At 40.5% G+C, this 16,150-nt stretch overlaps 1 protein-coding gene across 1 annotated transcript in view; it reads left to right on the plus strand.

Annotated features, from left to right (window-relative positions):
• The first annotated feature begins 218 nt into the window (after window positions 1-218).
• Window positions 219-16,150, plus strand: part of LOC149185255 (uncharacterized) — a 129,132-nt gene continuing 113,200 nt past the window's right edge. The window contains exon 1 of the mRNA XM_089417862.1: window positions 219-554. Coding sequence (XP_089273988.1) covers window positions 428-554 — 127 coding nt within the window. The 5' untranslated portion in view covers window positions 219-427. The remainder of the gene's footprint in view (window positions 555-16,150) is intronic.

The following is a 16,150-nucleotide window of genomic DNA, read 5'->3' on the forward strand; positions in this document are numbered from 1 at the left end:
ATTATCATCATTCAATATTAAATAAATAATTATTAACTTGTTATTATATATATATAACCTTTATTTACAAAATAAATGTTTAAATATATTAAAAAAATTAAACAAATATTCATACAATTCATTTCAATTGAAATATATACTAAATTAAACTAAAGTGCCAGGCAACACTAACTATATATCCTTGTTATGTAAAGCAATAATAAACCTACGCACCTACATCCTCTCAAGCGATTTGTGCCAACACTCACCACAGTAACATTTTTGAAGCTTACACTCTTCGAAGGCTCCAGTAAGATTCATTTAATGGTTTAAACGAAAACAGACGATGCCGGCAAAGGGGAGGGAGGAGTGGCACTTTCTTTCAAATCAAATCCTGAGATGCAAGATCGCCCCACGGGGTTAAGAAGTTGAAGCAGGAGAAGGGTTTATGGAGGTCGAGATGGAGATGGAGATGGAGGGAATTGCATCGATCGCATTATTACAATCGGGCTCCATATCAGGCCATTTCATTCCTCACACCAACGCTACTCGCTGTTTCGCGATTTATGGAACTCGTATTTACCTCACCCACCTTGAACTATTTGAGACAGTTGTTCTTTTAATTAGATAACACGAGTACATTTCTTTTCCTCTTGACGTTGTTCTTTTTATTTTGGGTAGAGGGTTCAAATTTTTCAACGGGAGCAGCCCCGTATCTTACTATGTATGGGTCTTTTTGCTGAATTTTCCGATTGTTCGGTTTTTTTGATTTTGAATCCCGGAGAAGATTGTATAATTCAACATGTTAAACTTTTCTCAGACATAGAATTGTCTTCATACTCTTCATTCATGAACGAAGGCAAGTCGTCGACCTTAATCGACACATTGTTTAGTTCTCAGGGTTTGCTCAGTTCTTAGGGATTCATTCAGCTAATACATTGGAATGTATGTAGAAAAAAGTTCGCGTTGATTATAACCAATGACGATATTCTGTTGGCTTCAAAGAAAGGGAGAAATTGCATTAGAGCAAATAAGGTCAATGGAACTCAAATGTATATCAAGTAATAATGACAATGCGCGAGTGCCCGTTGACATGGCCAAATGACCCTTGTCAACCTCATGGTGAAAGCATTCAATTAGAACTTTCTCCTTTGGGGTGAGCTCTCTGGTTTGTGGCATTGGCTGTTGTAATGTGGGTTTTTATGAGTTTGAATGAAATGTAACTGTATACACTACATACAATGCAAGAGTGCTGTGTGAAATGTATCTAACTAAATCCTGATTAAAGGAGCAAAAAATGAGATCTGGTAATGAAACCAACGACAAAGAGAATAGTTCCATTTGTTATCCAAAATGAATCTGAATCACATTATTCTGAATCCATCCCAAAGTGAAACAATTCAACTATTAAGAACACTTCCCTGTCACACAACTAGTGAGTATATGGAACAGTTGTCTCCCTCTTAATGCCAACATTTTTGTAAAAGTCATTGAATTCATTTGATTCTTATTCGGTTCCATTGTCGGTCCTTAATATCTTGATCTTCTTCCCTGTTTGATTTTCCACCAAGGCTTTGAAAGAACAAAACCATTTGAACACTTCATCCTCTTCTTCAAGAAATAGATCCATGTTTTGCGAGAGAAGTCATCCACAAAAATTGCATAGTATAAGTATCCTCCTAATGATGTCACAAGCAACATACCAAATAGATCAGAATGGACCAATTGAAGAATGTCGGTAATTTGACTTTCACTTGAAGGGAATGGTCCCCTTGTAAGTTTCCTAGTTGCACAACCCTAACAAACTCCTTCATGGTTCATGTTGGACTCAGGCATACTTGTGACCATCTTCCTTATCCCAGGTAAGGCTTTGTAATGAAGCTGAGCAAATCTTCAGTGCCATAATTAAGATTGAAGAGAAGTCTCACAAGTTAAGGCTCCTAAAGGACTTCCTCCAACTTGATAGAGACTTTCAACCCTAAATCCAAGTTTAAAAGCATCTCTAGGGTTTCTTTGCCAGATATGTACCTTTCCATCAATGAATGCTACCTTGAAGCCTTGTTTTCCGTCGCAAAAATCGACACCAGGTTCTTCTTCAAATCGGGCACATACAACACTTCTTGTAGATGAATGGTTTGACCTTGATTCAAGTGAAGAGTGACAATACCTATTCCTTTCACGGGATAGGTGGCATTATCTCCAAGTATGATTTCCAAATTAGTCTTCTTTTCAACCAAATTTGAGAGGGCCTCCTTGTACCCAGTGAAGTGCCTTGAGGCTCCACTATCAATCAACTAATGATCCAAAGTATCCAGAGGAGAGGTAGTGGATAAAGCGGAAATAAGATAAAATTCTTTTTGTTTTCCTACAACGTTACTTTCCTCATACCTGGAATTTCTTGTCCTTTTGGGAGGTCGACCATTTCCATCTCGAGCAATGGGAGCATTCCTTTTTCCTTTATTGTTGAACCTGTTGTTCCTTTGATTGCCATTGCCTTTGTAGTTGTTGTTGTCATCATCCCTTGGAGTATCCTTCTTGTGAGGACATTCTCTAGCATAGTGGCCAAACCTGTTGCAATTGTAGCACCTTCCTTTTCTTCCTTCTTTGAATCCCTGCTTGAATCCTTGACCTTGTCTCTTTGGACCAACATTGTTCTTCCTCTTAGCATGAGCGGAGAAAGCAGTAGGTTCATTTCCATTTGAAGGCTTGTCTCTCTCCATCATCCTCGTCTCTTCTTGAGTGCATCTAGCCAATAATTCATTGAAACTAGGAATCCTGTCATTGTTGAGAATGGTGGTGTTAAACACATCCCATGCTCTTGTAAGACCTCCAAGAGCGATGAGAGTGAGCTCCCTGTCAGCAACAACTTCTCCAATAGATAGAAGGTCATTCTTGATTTTTGTAATCCTCATGAAGTAGGATTGTGTTGTAGCGGCTACAACCACCCTCCAAAATTTTGCCTTAGCTTCGTTTTGGAGCCTCCCTACCAAATTTTCACAGCAGCTCACCTTGCTTCGTCAAGTTCACAAACTTCAGCGTTTTGCTTGCACAAAGGCAGTTCGTCGATCACAACTCAATGCATTCCCCTCACAGGCTGATCACTCGGACTTGGTTCAGCTGCAAGCTGAGCAGCTCCCTCAAGAATTGTGTAATTCTGGAGGGCAACCAACCTTCCCTCTAGAAATTGCACAATCTTGACTAGCAGCCTGCTGGGCTCTAGAATTGCGCAATTCTGCAAGCCAACCCTCACAGAGAAAATTGCGCAATTTTCCCTAGCAGGGTTGCTCAGCCCAGAATTTGCGCAAATCTGGGCAGCAGTCAGCTGCTCTGCCCAGAAATTGCACAAATCTCCTGGGCATCCAGCCCAACTCCCAGTGAGAAATGCACATTTTCTCCCAGCAGTCGAGTAGTCTCTTGCATGTGCAGCTGAGTTGACCGGTTCCCTCCGGGACCGAGCAAAACTGACTTGCATGCATGGGCTGCTTCTCCCAAGGCAGCATGCAAAGACATCCCTTGTTTCAGGGATCTATGTTTAACAGTTGGAGGTTACATGCAATGATCATTTCAGGAACCTCCCGCCAAGTGTTGCTTTCCCTAGATTTGTGGCATGAGCGTCATAACCTCGATATTATCAAAACTCATCAACTGGACGCTGCAGAGCTCATTCCTCACATCAACCTTGCAGCGCTGACATTCCACATCACATCTAGGAGCAGTGGGCACGGCCAACTCAACTGTTTTGGGGTAAGCCCGCTTTCCATGCCTTGTGTTTCATTTCTGACACTTTTTGTGTTTTCGCTTGTGTGAGTACTGTCTGCTTGATTTCAATGAACGCTTGCTATCGTTTTGGTACATACTAGCTTGTCCTAACACTGTTTCAGTTTTCGTTGCTATCTCACTGCTGTCGCATGCATGAAACTGTTTTTCATGAACGGTCGCCGATTCGGCGACTCGCCTCACCCACATGGATGTTGATTTGTTTACTGAATCTTTCATTCATGTTTGCATGCACTGTCAATCACTTCTACTTTCACTAAGTGTCGCCATGCATCCACTGTCATATTTGCTTTCAGTTGCCCGTCGGCGAGTCAGACCAACCTTGGTCTGGACTCTGCCTTCACTGAGATAGCATTGCGCAATTTGGGGAAGGAAGGCTCTATCTTCCTCTCCAAAATGCGCATTTCTGCCCAGGCACTGTCCTCCAGGACTGTTTTGTGCATTTCTGAGGGACAGTGACTGCTGGCCCAGAAAATTGCGCAATGCAGTCACTGAGCCTGCAACCATTGCCAGCTGAGATTGCACATTGCGCAATTCCAACAGTCAGCAGCCAGACTGGACTGTGCATTGCGCAGTTCCAGCAGTCAGCCAGTCTCCTAGCAGCCCAGACTGTGCCTTTTGCAGTCTTGGCAGTCAGTCTCCCGACCTCCTGGCTGAAATTGCGCAACCTTCATGATCAGTCACACAGGTATGTTGAAAGTTAGTTCTCAAGTTCATTTTGGTTTTCGACTGACAGATTGCTTGCCATGAGTGTTGCCATGTCTCCAGGTATTGTAGGTGTTCATCTGCCTCTCAACAGTGCAAGTACAATGGTTTCCAAGAGGGCAGAGTTGAAGACACCATTCAGAGCACACCTGGAGATGCAGTTGATCAAATGTCTATGAGCTTGCCTACTCACGAAGACATCAAGTTGTTCGTAGACAAGAACATCAAGATATCACAGCGAGCAACATCATGAACAACAACTGAAGGTAGCATACCGAATGTAGCGAATGCTGCGAACACAACGAATGCACTGAATGAAAGAGGAAGGTTATTGACAACACAGAGGCAGAACAAAGTTGCAAGATCAAGCAGATCCACTGTTAAGCAACTTTGGAGACTCAGGCTATGAGGCGACGGCACGACATGAAGATCACACGAAGACAGATAATGGAACAAAGAAGGAAGCAACAACTCGAGGAAGAACCTGAAGCTGCGCAGACAGATGAATGAGTTGCAGCAGGAATAGGAACAACATTGGGCGCAACATGCACTCACAGATGAAACTACGCTTGTACAAGTTAAAGATCCATCTCAGCAGCTGGCACGGAGCAGACATGGTGAGCAGTGTTGTTGATTGCATGCAAGGGATTCAGCAACATGCATGTCATTGTGTGCACGCATGCAATCCAACCCATTCAGCACACTCACCAAGGCGAAGACAAGAAGCAAGTCCAACTGGAGCTGAACATGTACTTCGACAAGTTGATGCGCATGACCACTAGGACACACTTGAAGATCAGCACGGACACTATGCATCAGTGTGTTGCCGGTTCAGCCGCACCCAAGAAGACCATGCGCATGTTAACAGATGAGTTGGATGAAGGAGCCGAACCAATGCACCGGTTGCAACAGAGGCAAGAGTTCGCTTCAGCAAGATGTCACCATGGGGTACATGCACTCCATCACAGACGACTAAGCTTGGCATCAACTCGCCACTTTCACCATCACAAGCATGTTAAAGAGTTGGTCTCATCACAACGGACCAAGTGTCAGTGATGTCTTGCATGGCTTGCTCAAGCCATTTGGTCCCACATGGGAACATGTGCATTGTAATGTAACGTCATGTCAAGTGTAAGTCAAGAGTCGATAGTTGGATGTAACAATCATATAGTAGACGAAGAGTCATGAGAGTAGATGAACTATCACAAAGGGGAATGTCAAGGGTCACCCCACCCTTTGCTATAAATAGAACCTCATAACTCATTGTATAGGCTTTTGGTCAGCCAAGCTTCTGATAAGACTATCTTGGAAAGAGTTTGGACAATATTGTAACGCGCCTTGGCTTCTCCACTGCACGGAGCTAGTTCATCTATTTGGAGGAGCAAGCGGATGTGGTTGTAATGTTCCATTGTTGGGGCTAGCAGGTTTACATGGATGTATTGTATGATTGGAACTTACACTTCTTTATATAATAAGAGCCAACACGTTTTCATGCATATGTTGTTATTGTAGTTGGACTGTTTCGGTTGCTGTAGCAATGTATGTTGTTTAACTTACGTAGTTGTGTATGAACACTTTTGTATGCAATTATATGAATCTTGTTGCAGATGTGCTGTTGGTTTAACCATCACTTTGGATTGCCGGACTGACCTGCTTTCTAGCTTGTGATGCATATTCGCTTGCGCATTCCCTTCCCAGCTGAGTACACTTACAGGTTGCCAAGGGGCGCACTCATCTCAACCCACCTGTGTTAGAAACCTCTCATACACCTTCCTTGACTCACTGCAACGGTCACACCCTTGCTACTGACAGAGTTATCTTACTTGCCTCTGTGTGACATCGCGGTCAAGGCATTGCTTTACGACCCACTGCTGGGACTCCTACACCAAACGGTTTGAGGTCTAATTGGGACTTCTTACTGGGGAGATCCCTTTACATGTTGGCAGGTCCAGCACCGTCAATGGATTGGATAGACTCCCCTTTATCCATCTTGATATCCTTCAACTTGTTCTTGATAAAGAGGATTTTATTTGCTTTGTTCACTTTGAACACCCTAACCAGCTTATCATACAATTCCTTAGATGTTTTTAAATTAGAAATATAAGCAGCCAAATGCTTTTTGAATAGAGTCTATAATAATTTTTTAAACTTTGACCTCACCTTTCTTGTATTTTGTCTTTGCAACGACAGGTGCATTTGAAGGAGGCTCTACCACTCTACCCTTGACATAGTCCATGGCATCATGCTCTTCCAAAGTCAAGTCCAAAGTCATCTTCCATGCATGATAGTCAGATTTGTCCTTGAGCTTATCCTCAGATTTGAAGTAAGATGTAGAAGCCATTGAAGCTAGATCAATAGTCTTGACCAACAGATCTCTCTTGGTGATTACTTTTCTCTCTCTTGTTTGGACTTTGTCTTCACCTGTGCTATGATTTCATGTTAATTTTAGTTAACAATGGTATGTTCTATGCTTAGCACAATTAGGTCAATGTTCCTTTAGCAACCCAATGAAAATTTCTAATAGCAATCACATTAACCATTAATCACATTGATAGTAAAAGTAGATAGAACATAAAACAATATGCAGAAGAGAAGCCAAGACAAGAGAACACCAGATTTGGCGGATGTTAGGGAAAAACTCCCAGATGGGGAAAACCCTTTGATAAAATCTTCTTATTATTATATCAAATGTTCAACAGAGGGAGAGAATACCACATTCAAAGTCAAAACAACCTTGTCAAAATCTGCAGTGAACTGCGGTCAAATTAACCCTAACTAGAAAGTCAAAGATGGTCAAAGCAACAATAGGATGTCCTCAAAATAGCTCAGTCTTCCTAGTCAATCTCGACCTGATTAGGAGGACAAAGTCAGCCCAAAACAGTGACAAAGTCAATAGTCAAACTTGGTCAAATTGCTATCCTAAAATTTGCGCCTACGGTCAACCTGCAATTTTGGTTTGTGGTCAAAGTGCTCAAAATACTTCGATTTCTATGCCAAAAGATGCAGCTTGCCCAAATAGATAATCTCCCAAAAAATCAAAGTCAAACTCTCCTTGGAAGGTTGAAGTCAACGCTGGTTAAACTGCGAAATTTTCTGAGATTTTCAGCTTTGCAATTTAGCTCTGAAATTCTTCCTCCTTGTTCCACACGTGTGAGAGAGAGAGAATGCCCAATGTTGTACGAACCAATGAGGGAAGGAGAGAGAATGTGTGGGTGATGGACATGCCAAATTAGGTGAAAGGTCACTTGTATTTATACAAGTCGTTGAGGGTGAAGTGACACATCCATTAGGCTTTCTGAGCCTACATGATGATGTGGCCGACCTTGACAATTTGCACATGTGTGGGTATAAATTCAAAATCACACTTTTGCTTGTCCAAATGAGATGATCTTTATATCAATTTGGTCCTCTTGAAAAGATGAATTTAATGCAATCACCATCTCCATGAAATGAGCTGTCCCAAGGTGGAATTTGGCTCTAGTTGCCAATTTTAACACAAATACAAGTTACAACTTTAGTGATCAATGATGATAAATGTTATATATTGAATTTTGAAAGCTTTAATCTTTAAGATTGATGAATCATGAGACTCGATATGTTGTATGTTACTAACTTGTGGACATGGTTGATGAAGTTATAACTTCTAGATGATTGATGTTATATCGTTCAATCCATTTTTTTTTTTTTTTTATATCTAGTTCATCATTCTTGTTAAGCACACACATGGCAGAAAGAGTATGAAAGATAAAACATGAGAGTACAATTTTATTAATAAATCATATACATTTATAGTACATGGTTTGACCATTGGGTTTCACATCCCAAGGTCTCTTGGACTTTCTTTTGTCTATTCGGCTTCCACACTAACCCATTGAGGATTAGGTGTCCAACATCCCCCCCCCTTAATCCGAAGGGTTATGTATGAGTCCAAGAAGAGAGCTGTAATACAAAATGTGCAAAAATCCATGGCAACACTAGGCTGAATGTGCTCTCTGAAATGTTGGTATAAAGGGTGGTGGTTTAATGATGACCACCAACACTGGAACTTTTAGTGCAGTTCCCGAAACTCTTCCAAAACTGGCAAGAAGCTGAAGTCTTCTGCTAGAGGAAGTGCTCTTGATGTTTTGAAGAGGGAAACCTTCAACCATGAAAGGGAGGTTTCACCCGGCATAAAAGGGAGAACTTCAACCTGAAAAGGGAAGTCTCAACCTGTGATGGTTTAAGGATGACCAACAACTCTGGAATGCTTAATGCAATTCCTGGAACTCTTCCGAAATTGGCAAGAAGTTGGAGTCTTCTGCTAGAGGAAGTGTCCCCAATTTTGTTCCTGGAATTCTTCCGAAATTGGCAAGAAGCTGAAGTCTTCTGCTAGAGGAAGTGTCCCAGATTCTTTGAAGAGGCATTACCAAATGAAGGCATGCTCAGGGGCATCTTTGTCTTTGGCTACAGCTCTGAAACTGGTGTGGCAGGTTGTGGCTCAGGTTCGCTTGATGTGACTTTGAAGCTTGTAGATGACCATCATTTCCCCCCTGTCAGATACAAGGTGAGATGATGGAGAAAACTCAACTACAAGACTGTTCAATACTCTGGAACAAGTTCTGACATGTGATTGGAATATCTTCTTGGTTGTTGATGCCCATTGCCAAGAAGCGATCCATCCAAGATGAATCTTTGTTCTTGCAGGACGTTTGTTTCTGAAGCATCTGTGTGAAGAATGGGTGGTTTTATGACAATGCTTACATGGATGAAGATCAAAACAGTGATCTTTCAAATGGCCAACTCGGTCACAGTGTTGGCATTTCACAATCTGTTGTTGTTGTTGTGGAAGAGGAGTAGAATCTGGAACAGTTGGAGGTGAACTGTCATGAAGGAATCCAGCACTCTGAAACTGAATGGGCTTTGAGTAGTCTGGAATATGAAAGGACAAGTCCTTTTCATATCTGAGACCAGTTCTGTGTTTGTTGTGGACAAGCTCTTCCCAAGGTCTAATGATGGGCTTGGGAAGTGCAAGCTGAACTTCTGCATCTGCATGTAACCTTGTTGCTTTATGGGATTCTGTTTCAATCTTCTGAACAGAAACAGGTTCAGAATGACTCCTCTGTTTTAATTTTTCTTGCTGTAGTTGAGATTCGAGTTGCAAACAATCAATTTTCTCTTGTGCATTTTGTAGATAGACCTGAATGTCTATGAGAGAAACTTTGCTGATTTTTAATGTATCATGAGTAGTAGACAATATCAGAGTTTTGAGGAACTCTAATACTTCATTGATTCTGACCATTTTTTTTTTAATGTCAGAATTACACCTTAAAAACTGATCACAACTACTACTCAATGCAGAAAAGTAATACCCACTCACAGTACACAACAATATCCTTTATAAATGTGCAGCAAATGATCAGTGTGCAACCAACAAGCACCAATTACAATCCATTACATAAAAAATAAGAGTTTACTCATGACCAGCACTATGTTCTGACAATACAATCGACTAAACTTTTCTCCACAAAAGATTACTTTTATTTGTCAAAACAATCATTGCCTTTATACAACCCACCAAACTCTTATGCAACAGTCGAAGTAACAAGGAATCAATGCATATATATGTAGACAGAAACTATAATGAGTTTTAAATACAATGCCACAACTGGGGCAGCAACAACTGCAAACTTGCTTGGATCCTTCAAATACTCCTTCACTTTCTCGGCCAATGGAAAAGAATAGTCAAGTTAAATGGCGACTGCTAATACATTCTTGTAACCATTGATGATAGCATGTGGAACAACTGCAATTGTGGGATTACAGATCGCCAGAGAAAGAGTCCTTTATTTTGATGGACATCTCGACTTCGACAATACTTTTACTGAAAATAAAATCAATTACTATAAGCCCAATACCAACATTGTACATATACATGTATATCAGTCCTTGAAACCTTTTCTCCTTCGACAAATGGCTAACAATAATGCACAACCACCTTCTTACAAAACCTAAAGTTTCAATAATTCTATAGAGAGCCTCCTCCTACACAATAGTGCAACAGATGAAACAATCTGCAGAAATTTCCCCTTTGTCCAGTGGAGAGATGGAAAATATTGATTCAGGTCTAATCTACAGTCGACTTTTGTATGTGGGTTCACCTCCTTTTTCCAAGACAACACTTAGTTAATACAAAGCTATGAGATCTACGGTCCCTTTGTGAGAGATTCCCTCAAAACAGATTAAAAACTAATTTTCAAATGTGCATAGAGTGTCAATGAAACTGCATTTGGTATTTTCAAAAAATTATAGATCAATCTAGGGTTGTTTTAGCAACTAACTATGCGCATTTCCCATGAGAATGCTTTGTTGGACATGTTTTCCAAGAGGACCCAAATTTGTGTGATTCTCTTTGTTATAGAACACGATTGAGCTTATCTATTGTAGATGTCGTCCAAGTTGCAGATGCATGCCATAGGAACTAGAATCAGCATATATTCTCCACTTGCACAGCCTGCCATAGGCATATTCCATCTTTGCAATGTCATTATATCGTAGTGTCATTATAGCTCGATAGGGTGTTTAGTCAATTTAGTGTTCCTAAATTGATGTCATTAATTGTCAACCCGGGGCTCGTAAGCTGATGAAGTGAAGGTGTACTATATGTACTTAAGCAACCTCTTAGAGTTTTTGTCGTTTGGGGGTGTTGTTTGTGGTTGATTTATCTTCCTAAAATGGAGTGGTGATTTATAAACAGATGAGTGATGGTGCGTGTAAAGTGAATTCTAGATGAGTGAGAGTGTGTGTAAGTGGTTTCTAACTACTTGCTGAAAAGGAAAAGCTTGAATGAAATAAACAACTTGAAATAACTTGAAAGCAAAGAACCACTTTCTAATGGCATTAGACACCATTCATGCTGCTGCAAATAAAAGATAAGAAAATCACTTAAAAGACCAATAATAAAGTTTATCTCTTCCTAACTCTCTGCCTCTAACACATAGTACTGTGTAAGACACGATTAGGAAGTAGCTAAAGATAAGTCTAGGAAATGATAAAAATGAGAAAAATCTACTTTAAAGACTAGTTATGATATTCAGCTCTCTCTAACTCTCTGCCTCTAACACATAGTACTGTGTAAGACACGATTAGAGAGTAGTTAAAGATTAGTCTAAAAAGCACCCAAAGCCAGCTGCAAGTTATTAATATTCTGATCTTTAAAAGATAGACAATTTATGATAAAAAGATCATTCATATGTTAGCAAACCACTTTGAGAAATAAAACTAAAAAATCAGCTATGAAAATAAAATAAGGGCAGCAACTTGAATCTGTCAACTAAAACTACCACTAGATATTTAAGCAAATACACAAACACAAAATCAATCCCGGGCTTAAAAACCTGCAAAAGAACAATGCTGATCAGCTAAAAAGAAAGGCTGGAAATGAAATAACAAGAAAGGAAATTACGCTGTACATGTTTCAACTAAAAGAAATGCTGAAAAGAAATAAAGAAATGCTGCACATAAAATACATAAAATACTTTACAAGGCTAACATGAACAGGGGCCCTCCATTCATATCATCCAAAGAAAACTCAGAGAATTGTAAACTTCAGAACAACACTGTTTCTATTACTCCATGTGCAGAAAAATACAGCTCAGAGTGCTAGAACAGCACTATAAAAACAGAGTTTTCAAATGCTCTAAAATAACAACAAGTTCATAAAGTGCAGCAACTAAAAAGTAACCTTCAGCGTATGCAAACGCTTAGTTTTATAGGCATCTGAAAGACGGCCTAATGCGTACAGCTAAAACTGGAAAACTAACTAACTGTCATGCGTAATTAAGGAACAAAACACGTCATAATGCTGCGTGGATGAGCTGGAGGTTCTGGTCGATATGGGCATTGAATCCAGAGTTGGATTATGTCCCCCACGGCCTGCATAAGACGGACAAGTCACCTTTTAGACTGACGTGACCTAGCAGCTTACGTATCACCGTTAAGCTACCTTTATTGACCGTAACTTGACCCTCGTTGACCGGAGGTACAGATGACGTGGATGGCTGAACGGATAGCACAGGAACCTCGAGCACCTTGATTCCTAAGTGCCCATGTGGCTCATTTGGCAAAATGACACGTGGAACCTTTAGTTTAACAAAAAGGTTGCGGGATCATCAGATGGCTGCGGAATCAGTAGATGGCTGCGGAATGCCTGTAAATACATCAAAATCTAAACAAAACAGTCACACATTAGCAAAATCCCTAAATCATGCTTAATGCCATCATATGTAATGATCTGGGTGAGTTTATGCAGCAAAATGGAGCAAAAGGGAGAGATGAATGAGGGAAAACTGTGGAAAATGATGGACAACCAAGTGTAAAGTGGAGACTCTACATACCCCCACTGCGAGGGTATTGCATGTCCTCATGCAATCAAAAACATGGTTCAGTCCACCTGCTGGGATGCCTCAGCTAGGACATCCAGCCTTCTCTTCTTTCTCTGTGTGGCCACATTGACCCTTGGTCTTTTCATCAAACACCTGAATTTCAGATTGATTAAAGCTCTGTTTAATTTTCTGCATCTCTTCTTGAGCTTTTTGTTTTCCTTCTGCCACAGACCCATATGAAGCATGGTGTTGTCTTGGACCATCTTGTCCACATTGCCCTGTATCTTCAGTTTTTCATTTTCTTGTTTTATGTGGCGATTTAGCACCTCTAGTTCAAATATTTCCTGCTTCAGTGATTGGACTTGTTGCTCCAAGGGTTGAGCAGTGCTTGGCCCAGCCACTGCTTGTTCCAGCGTCTCCAGGTAATTATAAACTTTTTGTTGATCAGGGTCAACCTCAGGTGAATGCCTTGGGCTATGCTCATACTGAAATTCAGATCCTTGTTCAAATTCAGGCTCATGCTCAAATGGACTTTCCTCACGTGGAGGACTGTTCTCTACATTCTCAGCGTGTGAAGGACTTTTCTCCAAGTCAGGACTTGTAGCACCTTTTTGAGGTGTACTCAAGTCAATAAAGAATGACTGTTTACCCTTTGTGGCCCCTACCTTTCTGTTTTGTAATCTGCTGCTCCTTCTTACAGAGGTGGTACTCTGTTTTTCTTTTGGTACTTTTTGCTTTTGTTTTTCCTCCTTTTTGGAAAGGGCAGTTTTATGGAGTTTGGCCATTCTTTGTGCTAAGGGCTGAGTATCTTCTTCACTAGAGTTCTCAGGAGTAGCGTAAGTTTCTTGAGCTACAGCTTTGCCTTTATCTTTCTTTTGTTTCATTCTGCTCTCTTTTCTCTTTTGAGCAATTTCTTGGGCAAGTTCTGAAAGGGTTTCTGTGATAATTCCTTGAGCTGTTTGAGCAGGCTCAGGATCAATATCATGTTCAGAATGATGTATATCAGTTTCTTCTACAATCTGCTCTTGAATAGTTTCCTCTTGAACAATAGTTTCCTCTTGGTCAGCAGTTTCAGGGGTGGCTTCCTTTCGTTTTCTCCTACTCTTTCTAGGCACAGAGGTTTCTCCTGCTTCCTCAAAATGGTTTCTTACAAGAAATTTCTCCCAGGTATCTCTTTTTGCTTCCAACTGTTCCTCAACCAGCATTTTAACAAGACCATGATGACATAGATGTGATTCAATGTTTGTTGGGTTCTTTTGGGCCATTGAACACATTTTCCTAAGACTTGAGAGTAGAAAATATGGAAGGTTGATATCATCTCCTAAGAAATGCATCATGACTTTAGCATGGTAAACATATAAGACTCCAAACCTTCCCTCACAAGTAAAGAATTTTTGCACTAATAACAGTAAAGTTGTCCATTCTTCCTTGACATAAGTAACAGGCTTCCCTTTGGTAAAGATGCTGGTATCCATACCTGGGTTCTTCAAGATTTGCTTCCACTGTTGGTCTTGGACTGATCGGTTTTTAAACCATCTTTCTCCAGTTTGTGGAAGGGAAGTGGCTTGTGCTATGCTGCTCTCAGTGATTGTAAACTTCAGGTCCCCTATCTCCACTTGATTATCTTTATCCCTGAAGGAACGTGCAAAGGCCTTCGTAACTTCTCTGTGGTAACCTTTAAACTTCTGGATGCATTGGAGCCAGTTTGCTTTCTGCAACGCTTCTTTAACTTGAGGATATCCCTCCAAAAATTTTGAACCCTCGGGTTCTGCCCTTAAAAGTTTACCCATGGACTCTACGGCTCTGTTCTTCAAACTTTTGGAAAAGGGAGGTTACACGGCTTCAACAGTAGCCTTAGCACAGTGAATTTACGGCTCTGTTCTAAGTCAAAAGGCTACACGGCTTCAACAGTGGCCTTAACACCATAAAATTACGACTCTAATGTAACAGCCGTAACACTGATAACCTGAATTAGCAGAGAGGAATACGTAAAACAGAGTATGACTGAGCAGCGTAGTGAGCACAGCGGAATGAGGGAAATGAGGAAATGAAACAACGTGAATGAAATGGAGTGATATGAGTGTATGAGGGTTATGAAGTGATGGGTGTAAACGATTAGATCCTTAGGTTTCGGTCACAGGTCTCCACTTGGCTGCGGGATTATGACTTGGAGAGACGTAGTACAACAGTCTACGTCATTTAGGTACGAAACCCTTAATGAAAGAGCAGCCGCAATCCAGTTTCAAAATCGTGATGAATTATGACCGATGAGTGGGGAGATACGTGGATTTTTGGTTGTATGATAAAAACGGATAATCATTACACTTAATGGCAAGAAACATAACCCCGGAACTTTAGCAAAATGCGATAACTGTAAGTTTAGGATTTTAAATCATACCTCAGGTCCGCGTTTGAATTGCTTTTGATTATTTTCCACTAACCTTTCATTGTGTTGTTGCTGTTGCATGACCCTTTTCCTCTTATTATTGATGACTTCTGACTGTAACTTTTTCAAACAGACTGTGTTTTTATGCAGGTGCAGAGAGCTGCGGAATCGTTAGATGGCTGCAGAATCTTCAGATGGCTGCGGAATCTGCAGTAGTACCCTCCGGCTGCACAAAATAACTTTAGTTGTCTAAAAAAAATGACTTTATTGATGGAGTGAAATGTAATGAATGGATGGATGATAGAAAGAAATGAGGTGGAGTGAAAGTGATGAGATGGTGAATGAGGTGGATGAAATGGTGAAATGAGATGGAAGAGAGAGATTTTTTTTTTATTGGAAAACATGAGGTGTCAGGTGACCCTGATTTTCACCTCAGGTTTTCTGTATGAGACTGCCAATCAGAGATTGGTTTTCAGGCTCATACATTTATTTATTTTTTTTTTTTTTTTTTTTTTTTTCAAAAACCAAAGATTAGGCTGATGGAGGAGAAGAATCCTTCTCCACCAACCTGATTGCAGAATCTTCTTTGAACAATTTGACAAACTCTTCTTTTGAGAATGGCTTTTGGTAGATTTTCAAGCGGTGGCCATTCACAATAAGAGGAGTATGAAATTCATCAATAGTTTTTACTCGAACTGCTCCATTGCTAAAGACTTTATCAATCTCATATGGCCCAAGCCAATGAGTTTGAAACTTTCCTTTGAAGTCTTTGAACTTTGAATCAAACAATAGAGCCCAATCTCCTCTCTGAAACTTTCTTTCTTTGATATGACGATCATGCCATTTAGATCTTTGGTGCTGAACTAGATCGGTCCTTAGAATTGCATCTTGTCTTATTTCATCTAGCTCATTTAGCTGGTCCATTCTGTCTTTGAGCTTCTGA

This window comes from Pinus tabuliformis, chromosome 3_2 (assembly GCF_031772625.1).
Source record: "Pinus tabuliformis cultivar Carrire ecotype Pingquan chromosome 3_2, CPIR1, whole genome shotgun sequence".
Lineage (NCBI taxonomy): Eukaryota > Viridiplantae > Streptophyta > Pinopsida > Pinales > Pinaceae > Pinus > Pinus tabuliformis.